The sequence below is a fragment of the Stylophora pistillata genome, chromosome 8 (assembly GCF_964205215.1).
Source record: "Stylophora pistillata chromosome 8, jaStyPist1.2, whole genome shotgun sequence".
Classification (NCBI taxonomy): domain Eukaryota; kingdom Metazoa; phylum Cnidaria; class Anthozoa; order Scleractinia; family Pocilloporidae; genus Stylophora; species Stylophora pistillata.
In genome coordinates, this window is record NC_142526.1 from 28390868 (window position 1) to 28407671 (window position 16804).

A 16804-nucleotide genomic window follows, 5' to 3' on the forward strand; every position below is an offset into this window, starting at 1 on the left:
CAAAATGGATTGCGAAATTTGATTACTGTCGGCGGATTCTTGATATTTATTAACAGCGGCTCTTAAATAAAGTAAAAGTCACCTTTTCTGAGGGAATGCTAACTTTAGTGATGACATCAGAAAGGCCAGAAACACCTATAAAGAGGAGGAGATGTCAATACAACTGTTCATTTCAGATGGAATGTTTATATGAAAAGCACGTGAGAATCTTCCTCAGTGACAAAACAAAACACACCTTTGGATAAAAAGTGGGTTAAGTTCCCAGCATAGTGGAAGTATACATATTGGAAGTTTATTGATTGAAATAGCCATCACCGGAGAGATTAGTACTGAAAATCGTTAAAGGACGTTGGAAAATCTTCTTTGGAAATTACCACAGACTTATGCAATTAACATCAAGAAATTTAGTCATGCTACTCTGCTCAATTAGTTCACGTAGTTAGACAAGAAATCGATAATACTCATTGTTATGTACTATAATTTAAGAATCTAGGCAGATATTTTATTCACAATTAGCCATTTCTAGATTCAATGATATTTTACAGTAGCAGGGTGATGGAGTTGAAGTTCGAAGCAGAAGCAATACGCTATTGAATTAAACAGTGAAATAAGTTCGTGAACTGCTATTTTCCGTGCTACCTCAAAGTTGAGGTTTGACTTTTAGGAGGAAATATTACCTTATACTAATGTAATGTGTTAGAAGGTGTTATTAGTCTAATATCTTATTACGCACGATACACAAATTCTGGTGGTAAGTTCATTGAATCACCAATACAACACATAAACATTTCCAAGAAATTATGCAGCTCCAAAGCGAAGTTTTGATAATACAACACAATGCCAGTATATAAGTTCTTTCAATATACCCTAGTCCCAGAGGTTCTCTTCTCTCTAAACAGATTGGATAAATCTCTTCTCCCTAAAAAAATCGGCGCCAAGCGCCGACAACGAGCTGCGGAGCAGCGAGCAGTCGAAAGAACCTCTGGTGGAGACCGTTGAGAACCTCACTTTGGTGCATTCAGCTGATGATCATCGCGATCTGATTGGCTTTTTTTTTTCGATACCTGTGATTGGCCAGTGAAAAAATATGTGGGGGAGGGTGTGGTATTGCGATATCGTACCGAGGGACCGGACAGTTGGTAGTTTTTGCATTGCCAATATTATACACACGGGAGTGTGGCAAGTATCACACCTCAAGATCACATTGCTCTACGAGACTTGTAAACACGCTTTAAAAGAAGACAAATGTCAGTATATTTATCATCAGAACATGGTGTTATCGGAAAGTTATTTTGACACAATAGCTCGTTTGATTCTGGAGAATCGTTTTCCAGAGATACTTCAGCTCACAAATGAACAAAACGACGCTTTCTTTGCTTTGCTTAATCATGAAGATGTGTTCGCCATCTTGCCAACTGGTCATGGCAAGTCCATAATTTTCCAGTTGCTCGCTGACTTTTGCCATGACCTTTCTCTCAGAGGATAAGACTATCCTCGCAATGCGATCGTGCTGGTAATTTGGCTACTGAAGTCAGTCACTGATTCGCATATAAGAAAATATCATACTGTGAACGGCCAGTGATCTTTATGTTTTCTCTACAAACTCTGCAAAAATCGTTTGGTCGATTGCTGAAGCGCTTGATAGGAGTGTAATTAGTTCTATTCATAAATACACCGTGGAAATATAAAGTTGAAAGTCAATTTCTTTTTCGAAACACGGTGGAGAACTGTCGCACGTGTAGCAGTATTTTAAAAGATAGTAAATTCAAATTAAAACATTGGCGCTCCCATCCCCTCCAGAGTAGTTTTATATCTAACAAAACATTCCCGAAAGCCCCCTACCCTAAGTTTTTTTTTTGTTTGATACTGTTGAAAAGTGATAGATTTGATGAGGTGTCAAAACAGCTGAATGCACCAAAGTGAGGTTCTCAACGGTCTCCAGGACTGTTTCTCCAATTTTTATAGATGGTGGAGTTTAAACTGTGTCTTTTGGAGAGGGTTGGAAGAGAACTTGAGTTTTCTTGGCATTTATCTTTAAGCCGAGTTGTGTATATGCATAGTTAAAAGCATCCAGTATAGTTTGTAGATCTTCCTCAGTATGTGCTGCTATGGCATTGTCATCTGCATACTGGAATTCGACCATTGCAGATTTAGAGATCTTACTTTTTGCCCGTAATCTTTGCAAGTTGAAAAGTTTTCCCTCAAAGCGAAATGCAATTTCATTCAACTGTTCTGGTATTCTTGGGTATGCAATGAGGAACACGACTGATATAAAGATGGAAAACAGTGTTGGCCCCTTTAGACAACCTTGTTTCACTCCTATCTTTACTTCAAACGGTGTGGAATTACCATCGTTTACAAGCACAGTTGTTGTCATCTGATCATGCATTAGTTTTATCATATTGATAAATTTCCGAGGACATCCAGATCTTACCAGCACATCCCAAAGCAGCTCTCTAGCAACAGTATTGAATGCCTTTGTGAGGTCGATGATTGCCAGGTATAGTGGTTTGTTCTGTTCCATGCACTTTTCTTGAAGTTGTCTCACAGAGAAGATCATGTCAGTTGTTCCCTTATTTGGTCTGAAACCTGATTGACTTTCTGGAAGGATTTTCTCTGCGATACCTTGGAGTTTCATATTAAGTACGCTTGATAGGACCTTACCGACAGTGCTCAAAAGCTATATTCTTCTGTAGTTACCACATTCTGACTGATCACCCTTTCGCTTGTAAATTTTAACTATATTAGCATTTTTCAGTTCAGGTGGTATTTTTTCTTCTGCCCAGATTTTGATAATAAGCTGATGAAGTTGTTCTTGTAACTTTTCACCACCATATTAATATATTTCAGCTGGTATACCATCATGAAGATTTACAACATGAACTAGACGGCTTGCATGATCCATAATAAATACCATTTTCATTCTTAACATAGCCTTCTTTACTTCATCTAGAGTTGGTGTGTCACATAGAGACTGTTTGATAGGCTGCTGTGTTATAAGATTGATCACATCTGCATTGTATGTGGTCTCTTGATTAAATAGGCCTTCAATAGTACTTATTCGAAAAGATATTTTGTCGGGGCAGTCCATATTGAAGGGCGGTCCATTTGGGTAGTCCGCTGGGTGGTCCATGGACTGGGGTGTCGGTGTTGTTTTTTCAAATAAAGTCATGTAATAAGGTTCAAATCAAAGTTATTTCTTTGTCAATGAACGGGGGTATTCCAATCGTTTTTTGGTACATTTAGAGTTTTATATTTAATTCCAAAGACGACGTAGAGTCGAGAGTCTCCCAGAGGTGATTTTGCAGGACACAAATTTACATTTTTCTCCACTGTCTACTTGGCTCCTATATATTTTAAATGGTGGTCAATTCCAAAAAAGGTTGGTCGCCATTTTTTATTAAGACACTGTACAAGACATTCATCCCTTCAAAAGCGAGTAGGGACTTGTCAGCAATCACAAACAAATAATATCGACACCCTTTCCTTTCGAATCGAGGACAGAATTGCTCCTGAATTATACAATCACCAGCTGACTCCAACCTCCACTGACTTAAATAATTTTTTTCCCTTAGGAGTTCGAGTAAGCAGGGTTCTACTGTAGATATTAAATAATAACTAAGTTAGAAATAATTTATCCAAAAGATGGGTTGAAATGTTTTCTTATAATTTAAGTCGCTCCTTTATGCCTCACTTGTTTCTAAAATATCATTATTCTTTATCGTTAATGCCATGAATGTATATCAATGAAGATTTACAACATGAACTAGACGGCTTGCATGACCCATAATAAATACTACAAGATCGTGAAACCATCGCAGTATACAATTCAAGAACGCCCTTTTTATGAGAAATACATACAATGTGTTCCGATAGACCCTTTGTTACAACGAACTGACTGGAAGCCTTCTACAATAGCTGGTGTATAAGAAAAACTAATCGGGCTTCTAAATTGATAAAGAAAAAGCTCTGCTATCATTCGATGAAACTGCCAAAAACGCATAAATATTGCATTGTTACAAAAGTTGTTTTTCAATTTCCTGCTATTTGATTTGTTTCTTTAAACAAGTGATTGGTTCAATGAATTTGGATATACTTTTGAAAATCATACATGTGTACTGCGGTTTTAAGAAAAGTATGAAAGCGATCCTCGCAATATTGGATACTACTTATGCAGTAGTGAAAATAAGGCCTGAAGAAAATTCATTTCTTTCGTACATTTCTTAAAACCACAGTTCACATATGTGATTTTCATATATCCAAGTTCAATGATTCATCCCTTCATCATCTTGTGAATACTAAACATGTATATGCAGGACTGTATCAATCTCTTACTGATACGACCACCTCCCGTAAGCGACCCTGGACTTGACATTTCGGGTGGTCCTTTCATAAATGGCTGCCGGATTAATATTCTTTTGTTTAAATTTAAATTAGCCTTTCTGGCCTCGCTTGAGATAATGTATTCTTTTGAATTTTGTACTGGAGAACGAGGCCAGAAAGGCTAATTCAAATTTTAACAAAAGAATATTAATCCGGCAGTCATTTATGAAAGTGGTGAATAGTTTGATCCAAACTATAGTCGAACCTACCGTAGGTAGGATCGCTATGAAAGAAACAGGACACTAGAATGGGTCGAACACAACAGGCAATGTTACCCAAACCCAAGATGGCGCCTAGTGAATCGTAAACGTGCACAGGCTGCGTTTCGGAAATAAACATAACGAGGAAGTTTGCCGTAGATTTATCTTTACAAATCCTTACATCTACTAATTCTCAAGGTAAGGTGCGATGAAGCTGCAGACTAGTCGTCTATTTGGCGATTAATTTCCGGGATTTAGTCAAAAGTGAAAAATTAAGCGGTGAGTACAAAATGCAGACTAGGTACAAAATCCAGGCTAGAGACCCGGTACAAAGTGCAGACTGAGAATGAAAACTGTTTTTTCGTCTGATATGTGATGACGTGTTTTCTTGCAACTTAACAGAGTGTCACGCAATCGCTTTTCCGCGATCACCTTTCGCGACCATTTGCACTATTGTGGAATATTCCTTTACCGTTTCCTCGTATATTTTGTTTTTAACTAAACGTCCAGGCCACAATCATTCTTAAATGCAGTTTCAAGCCCTCATGTCTTCTTCTCGCTTTCTGCGCGAGTAGTCTTGAAAAACTGCAACACGCCATTGTTACAGTTATTAGCAAGTATTTGCTATCTTTAATTCAAGTTTAAATATATCTTATTAACCAAGCGCGAGGGCCTTACCGGGAGAATATCGACCCGAGGTCTTGACAGTACGGACCGAGCGCAGCGAGGTCTGTACAAAAAAGGCCAAGGGCCGATATTCTTCCAGTACGGTCCCAAGCAAGCTTGGTTAATAAGAGGTTTATTATACGACTGAAGTTCAAAGGGACACAAGTGCGGTATCATTCGGGACCATTTGGGACAGTGCCCGGTCCAATACATAGAGAATATTGACTGGCAATAGAGCATTCTGAATGGTTGATTTTAGTTATTGGCCCTCTGACTGCCCGAGTTGTGTAATAAATAAAGTTATTGTATTGTATTGGAGTTATCATATCTCTGATTACTTGACGTGTGATGCAACAAGTCTGATTGGATTGCTTACAAGGCATTTGTGCACAATATGAGAAGACGATGTGAAGGCTTGAATTTCTATTCAAGAAAGATTGTGGCCACTTTGTCAAAAATGGAGTAAATGGCTGCATTGTTAAAACAAAATATATCAAGAAATGGGCAAGGAAAATTCCATAATAGTGTAAATGATCATGGAAGATGATTGCTGAAAGGTGATTGCTTAACACTCGGTAAGTTGTAAGATCAGTCAGTACAAAAATGCAGACTGCAGACCCGGTACAAAATGCAGACTAGGCACAAAATGTAGACTGAGGATTTAAACTGTTTTTTCATCGGAAATGTTATAACATCTCATCTTACAACTTACTGAGTGTCACACAATCACTTTTTCCACGATCATCTTTCAAAATCATTTGCACTACACCTTTTGCTGTTCATTATGAGAAAATACGCATTCATTTCTGTTAAAAGGTGAAGAATTGTGTGAAGATACAATCATTAAAGACAAAAAACCATCATTTGTGCGTAAACAAGATTCATTAATGATTTTTGCATTTTAATCAGCATTCAATAACAGTTTTGGGCATTCTTATGCATTGTTAGTCAAACAAAAGAGAAAAATACACTCATTTGTGGTAACCTTCAAGTCATTTACACCATCTTGAAAGTCAATAGAGACAATAAACAACAATATAGTGCATATAGCATTTATTTACATATTTATCTCACTGTTTGCAATTCCAAAGCATTCCTAGACAGCATTAGTATGAATAAGACAATCATTTATGCACTTGTACAAACAATTGAGCGTTTTTTATTTTCAATATTCACACATTGAATTTCAATTGAAAAATACCTACTCCAAAATCATTTTGTTTTGAATTTCAGTTTACCCTTCAATAATCTATTCAAACATTTTGGTGGTTTGGTAGATAGGTCTGCATAAATCGGTACCACTGCACACTTTTAGCGGCAGTCATAGTGTCAATGTTTCTGTGCAGAGCTTTGAGCAGTTGCTGTGTTCGAAACTCCCTCACTAGGATTCCCCTGGCATTCCCCTCATCTCCGTTATCGATGGGTCTTTGAATTTCCAGAGGCGAGATGTCAGCTTGATGCCACTTTCAACAGCTTATTGCCTGCTCCATGATGTTTAAGAAATGATTGTAGGGAGGAAGTATTTTAAGCTCCATGTTTGGGGCGGGAATGACCAGGTTTCAGTGGGCGGGTGCTCTGTCATACACAAAGATCACCTCCTCATCAAGATCTGGATTTGTCCTTGCCTGTGCCAAGAAGTTATCAAACCATGTGGCATTAATTTCGCCGACAGCTGCTGAAGAAAACACAAGTCCATTGATAGGTGGAATTGCCATGGTCACGGTCAAGTTTTGTCCATGCTGGCCGCACACTTGACGGTATGCTCTCTGTTCCTGTAATGCTTTACCGTGGCTTCTGGCCATCCAGATGTTGTAGCCGCATTCATCAACAAACACACAGTGGCACATTACGGCATGGTTCCTAAATCAAGTGGTGTAATCGACTTGCTTGTTCAGCACATAAGTCTGTTTCTGTCAGCAGGAAGGGGCCTCGCAAGTTTCATTCAGAAGAGCATCCTGTCTATATAATGTCCTTGTCATGGTGCAGTCATGGATCACAGGTTTGAGTGGTAGTTTATCCGAGTAAGTGCGAGTAAACAGTTTTTGTTGATGATTTCCTGTTGGCAATCTCTCATCTTATCATCCACATACACCTTGTTTCTACCTCCATGTGATCTCTCCTGGATCCTACCCTCTCTGATGTAGCGCGCTTCAATGCCTCTTGCCGTTGATTGGTTCACTCCAAGTGAGTCCACGACCACAAGATAATCTTCCTCCTTGTCCTCAAATCCTCTCATATTTCTCTCTCGGTGTTAGAGTAGTATTCGGTTTCTTCGAAGGGAATTAACTGGACGAACTCTACTGAATGTAAATTCAGGCAAAGTCAGTGTTCAGGTGAAAATCACTACTTGCATATTGAATATAAAAAACACTGAACTGTTTGTATAAGTGCATTTAATAATTGTCTTATACTAATGCCATCCAGTAATGCTATTGAATTGCAAACAGTGTGATAAAAATGTTATTAAATGGTTCATGCACTTTATTGTTTGTGTATTTTTCAACATTGGTATTTATTTTAGACAATAGAGAGATGATCTATTGACAGGAATACTCTATAATTAAAACACTAAACTACTAAAAACTAAAATTTCTAGTATTAAATTAACATTAAAGCTAAATGGGCTATTTACAATTTAGGAAAAAGGTCACTACATAATTTAAACTAAAAATAAAAACTAGAAGTAATCTTGTGCTTATATAAATGGAGAATTTACAATAAGGCTGGTAAACTATTTACTAAAACAAAAAGGCTAAAGGCCTAATTACCGAAATTCAATACAGAAAAGGGTTTACAAATTATGAAATTATTTCACAAAAATAGGTCAGCAGCTGTACAATTTACTTTAAAATCCTCTACGACTTCACTTCTAAAAAAGGGCTGGCGCGATCCTCAGATGCTAGTATTTATAGACTTGAATATTTCGAAAGAAATCCTGGTCCTGAGCCAGCTAATAACAAATGGGTAACCTTCAACGTCCTTCTCTGCCAATTTCTCTGCTAAATGTTTTATAAACATTTTGCATTCTTCGCCCATCCTGCCGTTGTTTGTGTATTGTCTCTATTGACTTTCAAGATGGTGTAAATGACTTGAATGTTAGTGCAAATGAAAGTCTTTTTCTCTTTTGTTTGATGAATGATGCATAAGAATGCCTATAATTGTTATTGAATGCTGATTAAAATGCAAAAATCGTTATTGAATCTTGTTTACATGCAAATAACAGTTTTTTGTCTCTAATAGTTGTATTTTCACCCAACTGTTTGCCTTTTAATGCAAATGAATGTGTATTTTCTCTTAATGAACAGCAAAAGGTGTATTGTGGACTATTCCTTTCCTTGCCCATTCCCTTGTATATTTTTTTTTTACAAAATGTTACATTTTGACCGGTTTTAAGATGACTTTTTATTGTGTATCAGACAAAAAACAGATTAAATTCTCAGTCTGCTCTTTGTACCTAGTCTGCAATCTACATTTTGTACTGACTCAAAAATTTAGTTGCATTATTTGTGCCTGCATTATAATTTACAGGTAGCCCAAAGAAAGGATTATGAACAACACTGATTAAATAGCCTTTAATCAGCTCAAGCAACGCACACAATGCAAAGAAACAATGACTTAAGTAAGGTAAGTTTTCATTCAAAACTAGAACAGATTTTATGTGGTCGAGAGTGCATATAATACAAATCCTTACAAGTCCTCCACTGTGCAAGCCAAATATATTTGCATATTTACCAAGCTCATTTTGTGAGCCTGGGCTTCCTGTGGTATGAGGTGCAATTTGATGAATTAACTGTGCTTGTCCAGTTGTGACACTTAACAATTGGTTCATGCATCAGTGTATGTTCATTGAGAATTGAAGCACATGGGAAGTTTGTAGAGCATGGAAAATGCATAAGAGTTGCTTGAGATGCAGCCAAGAGCAACTTCAGCTTCTTGTGTGCTCTCCAAACTTTCCAACTACTTTAATTCTCAATGAACACATGGTTGACACATCAACCAATTGTTTTAAAACATTTTCAACACTGTAGTTTATGTGTTAAGGGTAGAAATTCCCTCCTCTACGCTTCAGTACATTGTTTATTTTGTTTTGGAAAAGTATTTTGCTATGCTTTAATTATCTCATCTCAGATTGATCAAAAACTGACAGATGAATTCATGCATGTAAATGAACTTAATTTTCTGATGAAATACGAAATTTTCTCTTGTAAAAGAAAAGCAAAGGTGCAAATGTTTGGTTTAACTTTTTTGTGGAAGTTTTTCCCCTTTTTTTAATGAAAAAATGCTGAAGTCACCTGTGAGAAAAAATTTTTTTCATGAGGCATTTGTTTGCTGATGTCATCAGCATGCACAATGGTAAATTGAAGCATGTTTGCACAATTTAATTTGATGGCTTGAATTTACAAACTATGTTATAATGTTCCTTGAGGGATTTATAATTATCATATTAATCTTTTAAAGCAGATTGTTATTTAACCCTTTACACCTTAACATCAGTATGCATATTCTCTTTACTGTTCTCTACACATTTCCTAAGGTGCTGACAGCAAAAATTTGTGTGCGCATCTTTAGTTGGTGATCATTTCCTTTATTCTCCTGACCTTAATGTGAGATTCAGGGGTTCGGAGCAATTACATGCCAGTCACACTTAGGGATATAAGGGATAATGCTATTATGCAAATTATAAGAACAGAAAGATTTGTGATCAAAGTGGAACGCAATGGCTAATTCTGCACTCTGAGCTGTAACGTTTATTTTTGGTCACTATGTTGGCAATTAGAAAAATGAAATTGCCCACTGAATTTTCAGCCAAAGGCACAATTTCTTGCCCTCATTTAAGCCCTCAAGTAACAAGTTGTATTAGTATTTATGGTTTAAAGTGGGACATAAAATACTATTAATTCTTATTATGCTCAAATGCCCAAAGTGCCAGATTTGATGATTAATTAAATTGTAAAAGGCAAGGTCAGCAACCATTACTTTCATCCCTTTCTTCTGAACCATTTGCTCAGGAAAATGAACTCTTTACCTTTAAATGCCACCTTATTTTGCAAAAAGAAGCCTTTACTGTGTTCTGTTGTGTTTTAAAGCATGCAAGAAGTGACTAGAGATAGATAGACTGTGATATATTAAAATCACCTTGCAGTCTTACAACTGAATTGTGTGAATTTACAACAAATTGTGTGTAAAATGCAAAATGTATCTATTAATTTATCCTAGGTGTAGAGAGTGTAAAAATCCATTTAATTATTTAATCATACATGAGTCAGGGTTCATACAGGTCCTGGAAAACCTGGAAAGTCCTGGAATTTTATTTTGACATTTTCCAGGACTGGAAAGTCCTGGAAAAAGACTGCAGGGTCTGGATAGTCCCGGAAATTTGCTTAAATCAAGCAAGAAAGTTTTCAGAATTTACATTGTAAGAAATGTGTATAGATGGTAAGGAGAATTGGTTTTGAAATGTTGGGAATGAAAGGGTTTAAGGTGAAATTTGGAGTCCCGGAAAAATCAATCTGAGCCTGGAATAGTCCTGGAAAATTCCTTGAAATTTCTTTCAAAAAAAGGGTACAAAACCCTGACAAGAGTGAAACCATTCACCCGGAGAGCACCGAGCAACCATACCACATGATCAGCAATACAAACTATTCAAGATGGGGGCCACTGGAAATTTTAGGTGGAAAATGATAAACAATTAGATTGCTTGGTAAGGCAATTTTTTATGTCAGAAGTAGTAAGAAGTAGATTTGGAACATTTTGGGTGTTATGTGTAAAAATAGTGGAGGTCCCCTTTAAGGACAAGTGGTTTGGTTGTCAAATTGCTGACAACCAGCAGTCCTTTCTTTTTTGTGAAGTCCATTATTAAGTAAAAAAAAATCATTGAAAAAAAATTGGTGTTTGCGCACAGCAGGAACTCTTGAAGTGGCGTGGATACACCACAAGAGCTCCATGAGTGAGGTGCCTACTTTTGGAATGTGATGGACTTTGCTGTAAAGGAGAGACTACCCGTAGTCAAGGAAAAATTGCACTGATTTGTTTTTTCCCCATTGTTTATTCCTTTTCTCTGGCTACAAAAATTATCTTTCAGGCAACCAATAAATGATTTTAGGCCCCTGAGAAAAATGCTGGACTTGGTGCCCTTTGGCAATGATATTATTACTTGCTGAAAATGATTTTGAAATGAAGGGAAGCCTGAAAGTTTCAACTAATGGGCACAAATAAAAGTAATATGTTATACCACTACATTATATATAAAAAAAAAACATTAAATACACTCTTACATACTTGACCACTCTGTCTATAACTGATTAAAACAGTACCTTCAAGAAAACCTTTTAAAGTGCTGCCTTGGCAATCAGGTGGCAAACCATGAAGGAATAGCTTTAATTTCTCAATATGCATTATGTAATACTTGCATTAGAGCTGCACAGTCTGGGGAAGAACATCAACAAAAAATAGAATAAGAGGTACATTACTGAATGACTTGCCAGCAAAAAATTTACAGGAATCTCCTGGCAACTTATATGATGCATGTTAAGACTGAGTGATGTAGTATATATGTTAATTGGTAACATTTAAATGTAAATTCTAAACCTCTGCATTAGTCAAGGAAATTGACAGTTATAAACAACAACTTGTAAAATTTAGGGTCACTATAACTTGATTTTTTTATTTGTTATCTATCGATCTATCTATCTATCTATCTATCTATCTATCTATCTATCTATCTATCTACCCATCGACCTACCTACCTACTATCTATCCATCTATGTATCTATCTATCTATCTATCTATCTATCTATCTATCTATCTATCTATCGACCTACCTACCTGCCTGCCTATCTATCTATCTATCTACCTACCTACCTGCCTGCCTACCTACCTACCAATCTATCTATCTATCTATCTATCTATCTATCTATCTATCTACATACCTACCTATCTATCTATCTCTCTATCGACCTACCTATCTATCTATCTATCTATCTATCTATCTACATACCTACCTATCTATCTATCTCTCTATCGACCTACCTATCTATCTATCTATCTATCTACATACCTACCTATCTATCTCTCTATCGACCTACCTATCTATCTATCTATCTATCTATCTACCTATCGACCTACCTACCTATCTATCTATCTATTGACCTACCTACCTATCTGTTTATCTATCTATCTATCTATCTATCTATCTTGTCAATCAATCCCATTTTCATCCCCTTGTTGTCACTGCCAGCCATCCTAGTGCTTTGCACTGATATCTCTACCTCTTTCTGTGGCCCTAAAGCCATCATTTTAGTTGTGCCACTGTTGATGAGGTCTAATAACACCAAATCAACTGTATGTAAGGCTTCTAATTAGTGGCAGCTAACTTAATGGTTTACTTTTTTCTCTATGACAAAGGTCACACAGTTCTAACTTCACATGCTCCTCCATGCATTGTAATCCAAAAATTTGTAAAAACTTAATATCTGCACCTCTACATTACAGAATAGAGCTCATTGACTTCTCATGACAAAAAGAAAATTCATTCTGATCTGCCAGAATCTAGAAAACCAGAAATCGATGCGTTATTAAGAATTTTTTTCTTGGTCAGGCCAATTCTTTGGCCATAGGTTCATGCATATTCTGGTGAAATTTTGTTTCTCAGTGAATTCTGTTCCCATAGCCAAATTAAATGTAGAATTGAATTTGATTGGCTCTGAAAGCCACAAAGGCCAATTCTTTGTGAAAACCCCTAATTAAATTAATTAAAGTGATACAGGACAACTTATTTGCATCTCACTGAGTCACAAAATTGCTAGTTATATCAATACCCATTCCTCACAAGACAGAACTCTGTTGCCCTACATTCTACAATAGTTCCAATGGGTTTGTCTCTTGAAGGCACTGCTTATGAATATGAGAAAGTGATTCAATGAAAGATTTTTCGGTAGCATTTCAGAGCGCAGGCACATAGAAATATAAACGTCCAACGAGCACAATTCACCCGAACCAACCAGCTAAGAATTACTCTTGTCTGAGTCTCATTCATCGAAGTGTACATCTGTGTAATCTAAACGACAGGAATACAAAATTCAAAGGCATTTTTGCAGAATCATTTTGTCAAGGGTGCAAGGGTGTGGAAAATTATTTACTGGGCGTTAGTTTTTTGCTTTCGATTTGAGTGAAGTTTGTGTTCTTGTTTCACCACGCGGTTTGGTACACTTCGCCACTGATCAAGACGAGCGTTTCTTGTGGACAAGGAATTCAGCTCAACTGCAATCAACTCAAGCATTTGAATCAATTCAAGCGACTTACAAAAGAACTTGAAATTCGAATTTGATTCTACCCAAGAGATTGAACAGGTCTGAACAGGTCTGAACGGCGTACTGATCAAGTACATCTAAAATTAGCACTCACTATAATGGCTAAATTATAATTAGAGATAGCTGGGTAAGTTTAAAGAAAGCACTACACAACAAGTTAGAAGAAAACACTACACAAATCCCAAAATACCTTCGTGAAAGAAAACAAGCTCCTACTTCTGTGTCACTTGAGGCAAATAATCAGACTGAGGACAAGTAGGGATTTTTACTGGATTCTGACGCAATATACAAGCTATCACAAGCTTGTATATTGGTACCTTGTGCAAGGTTAGTCCCAGATCAACACCGTCGAAAAGCCCTGGGTGCGACTGAGGCGGTAATTTGTGGAAGATCATTGGTTTGTGTTGCGCGACCAAAGAGTCTCCTATGGTTTTGTCGGTTGTTTTTTATGAAATCAGTGTAGGTTGCGAAAAGATAGTACCAGTTTCGGGATCATTTTGAAGTAATGCAAAATTTCTAAGAATGCGTGATTGTTAGGGTGAAAGTATAATTTAGAGCCTCGACATATTAGGCTTTGTGTGAAAGTTGTCAAGAGCTTATGGTACGGAGGAAGGCTGGTTCCATTGTTGTACAAACAAAAAAAGGCTACCACATGGAAACAGAAAGGCTTAAACGGTTTTAACGCCCTCAAGCAAATTTCTCAACAGTTTAAAAAGGACGAGAATAATAGAAACATTGAGTGATACACTTTTTTACGGCGACAAACGTACGTAAACTGTGGATCCATCCTAATCACAGAATAGGGACTTTAAGCATCGATGACTTTGGGTGTCACGGACGTTCGATCGTTTGCAGGAGGGGGAACCTGGGAACGACGTTGTCGCCACCGGCGTTCGTGACATGATTGCGTTAAGCAAAACAATTACGCTAGCTAACTTGCAGACGTAGTCGGTCGACCGTGAAAGTGTAAACACATCCTTTGTGTGGTCTCGATCTTGACGATGTCTACTTTAAAGGAAGCTCGAGAAATGCTCTCTCTAGCATGGAGTCATCATTTTATTTCCGAAGAAGAATTTTTATTGCTGTATGAATCTAGTTTCTCCAGAAATCTATCATTTCCTCACGCCGACTACGATCGTTTTGATCTCGACTCTATGGACGAAGCAGAGTGCTTTCATGAGTTTCGAGTAAGAAAAATGGACATTGTCAGACTTGCTGATGCCCTTGGATTGCCTGCGAGTCTGTGCTGCCACCAACGAACAAAGGCCAACCGCGTAGAGGGACTGTGCATGTTGCTAAAACGATTAGCATACCCATGTCGTTTGGGTGACATGATCCACAGATTTGGACGGGCAGTGCCAGAGATAAGCATGATCACGACACGTTTTGAGAAGTGGATTTTCGACCATCATCACGCCAAGATCACAGAGTGGAATGACCAACTCCTCAGCAGAGACAAACTGCGAGTGTACGCTGATGCCATAACTGACAAAGGGGCAGCACTGTCCAACTGCTTTGGATTTGTCGATGGCACAGTGCGGCCTATTTGTAGGCCAGGCCAAGACCGAAAAATAGTTTACAATGGCCACAAACGTGTACATGCTTTAAAATTCCAGTCAGTGTCATTGCCAAATGGACTCATCGCTCACCTGTACGGACCCGTAGGTACGTGAAAAATAATCATCATTTTTATCGTGCTGCTACAAGACTGCATGCCAAACTGCGAATAGTGCTTGCGATCTTGCTTGCTATTGTAGTACAGTAAATACTAGGAGTCTTAGGCACGCTTGGATTACACTAGTCTGATTAACTTTTCCTAGCAGCCAGTAATTAAGTATCCCCTTTACAGCGGTCCAAATTAAATGTATGTGTTAAATCTTTGATTGATGGAGAAGATAGATAGATAGATAGATTGATTGATTGATTGATTGATTGAGCCATTTTGTTGTTTTAAACTCACACAGAAGGTAAAAAACATGATGCAGCAATGCTTAAAGACTCTGGGCTACTGGACGATTTGGAGAGAAATGCATTCAGTCCTGTCACTGGCGAGGCCATGTGCATTTATGGCGACCCAGCATATCCACTGCGGCTCCACCTACAGCAACCATTTAGAGAAGCTCCACTCACTGCTCCCATGGAGCAGTTCAATAAGTCCGTGAGCTCTGTGCGAACATCTGTGGAGTGGATTTTTGGTGACATTGTGGCATCATTTAAATTCCTTGATTTCAAGAAAAATCTTAAAATCGGGTTAAGTGCTGTTGGCAAACACTATGTGGTTAGTGCATTATTACGAAATGCATTAACATGCATGTATGGAAACACCACTGCTACATTCTTTGACATTGAGCCACCCTCTCTTGAAGAATATTTTGCCTGAAGTTATAACCTGATTGTTTGATGACACACATGTAAGAACAATGGTCTGCAACACACCCTTGAGTCTGCTTTTCTCCCCGAAAACGGTACCAAGCCTTTTTCCTCACTTTGTTCTGGAAGGGGTTTGACACCCTTTTGAAGAGTAAAAACGGAATTAAGGGAGCGTGTATAGATCATTGTTCTTACATGTGTGGGGGTTGACACTTACTCCAAAGAATGGGTGAATTAGCAAATTGACCTCAATTTTAAATGCCTCTATCCTGTAATTGATCATGAATTTCATCATAAAATTGTCAAAGTAGCTCATGTGGATCCACAGCTGCTTTGACGAAATACATTGCCAATAACAGGACAGATACATAAAAAACTAATATCAATTTGCTTTTTATATACTTACAAGTTTTAAAAATAACATGATAACTGTGGGGACTGTGGTTGTTTAATCACTTAATCTTCTGTACCAAAATAAAAAATAAGGGCTTGTGTTTAAATGCTCATTTACACTGTATGGCAAAGTTTATAGAGTTTTTAATCAAAATTTTATTTCAAAGTAATGTGCCCAGTTTGATATTATAGCAAGTCATGTAAATTTTAAAGTTCTATACATGACATTAATTTCTCAGCAGTAATATACCTTTTGAGGATAAGTAATTATAATGTATATGCTGGTATGAATAAATTGTGTCATCAACAAATTACATAAAATGTAATACAGAAAGCAAGAAGACATCACAACAATAAAAGATATGTTAAGCATAACAAATATGTAAGCAGTCAATTTAGTCACGCTAACAAACTCCAACTGAAGTAAATGGTGATTTTTTTGATCAATGAAGTTAATACGTACCGGCCTGTTGCTTTAGTTGG

General features: G+C 37.3%; 3 protein-coding genes across 4 annotated transcripts in view; 1 reads left to right on the forward strand and 2 right to left on the reverse strand.

Annotated features, from left to right (window-relative positions):
* LOC111346074 (sterile alpha motif domain-containing protein 9-like) overlaps positions 1–13874 on the reverse strand; it is a 42190-nt gene extending 28316 nt beyond the window's left edge. Inside the window, exons 1-3 of one of the 2 annotated variants that reach the window (XM_088730404.1) lie at positions 13749–13874; positions 11564–11675; positions 83–135 (exon numbers count right to left, since the gene is read on the reverse strand). In XM_088730404.1, coding sequence (XP_088586530.1) covers positions 83–135; positions 11564–11645 — 135 coding nt within the window. In that variant the 5' untranslated portion in view covers positions 11646–11675; positions 13749–13874. Of the gene's footprint in view, positions 1–82; positions 136–11563; positions 12083–13748 lie in introns of those variants that run through there. The other variant, XM_088730405.1, reaches the window with a different exon arrangement.
* A 605-nt stretch (positions 13875–14479) lies between these two features.
* Positions 14480–16311, forward strand: LOC148725743 (uncharacterized). Its single transcript, XM_088730414.1, has 2 exons — positions 14480–15223; positions 15523–16311. Exons 1-2 carry the CDS (start codon positions 14560–14562, stop codon positions 15936–15938), a joined length of 1080 nt encoding a protein of 359 aa, XP_088586540.1. The 5' UTR covers positions 14480–14559; the 3' UTR covers positions 15939–16311.
* A 142-nt stretch (positions 16312–16453) lies between these two features.
* The window catches only part of LOC148725744 (uncharacterized), a 2530-nt gene continuing 2179 nt past the window's right edge, over positions 16454–16804 (reverse strand). The window contains exon 3 of the mRNA XM_088730416.1: positions 16454–16804. This exon is cut by the window's right edge and continues 1017 nt beyond it. The gene's annotated coding sequence lies outside the window, so the exon portion shown is untranslated.

Excerpts from the sequence above, each read along its gene's own strand:
- LOC148725743 (XM_088730414.1), top strand. The coding sequence starts at position 14,560 with ATGTCTACTTTAAAGGAAGCTCGAGAAATGCTCTCTCTAGCATGGAGT. Across the intron at positions 15,224-15,522 it reads TCACCTGTACGGACCCGTAG|AAGGTAAAAAACATGATGCA; the intron begins GTACGTGAAAAA and ends AAACTCACACAG.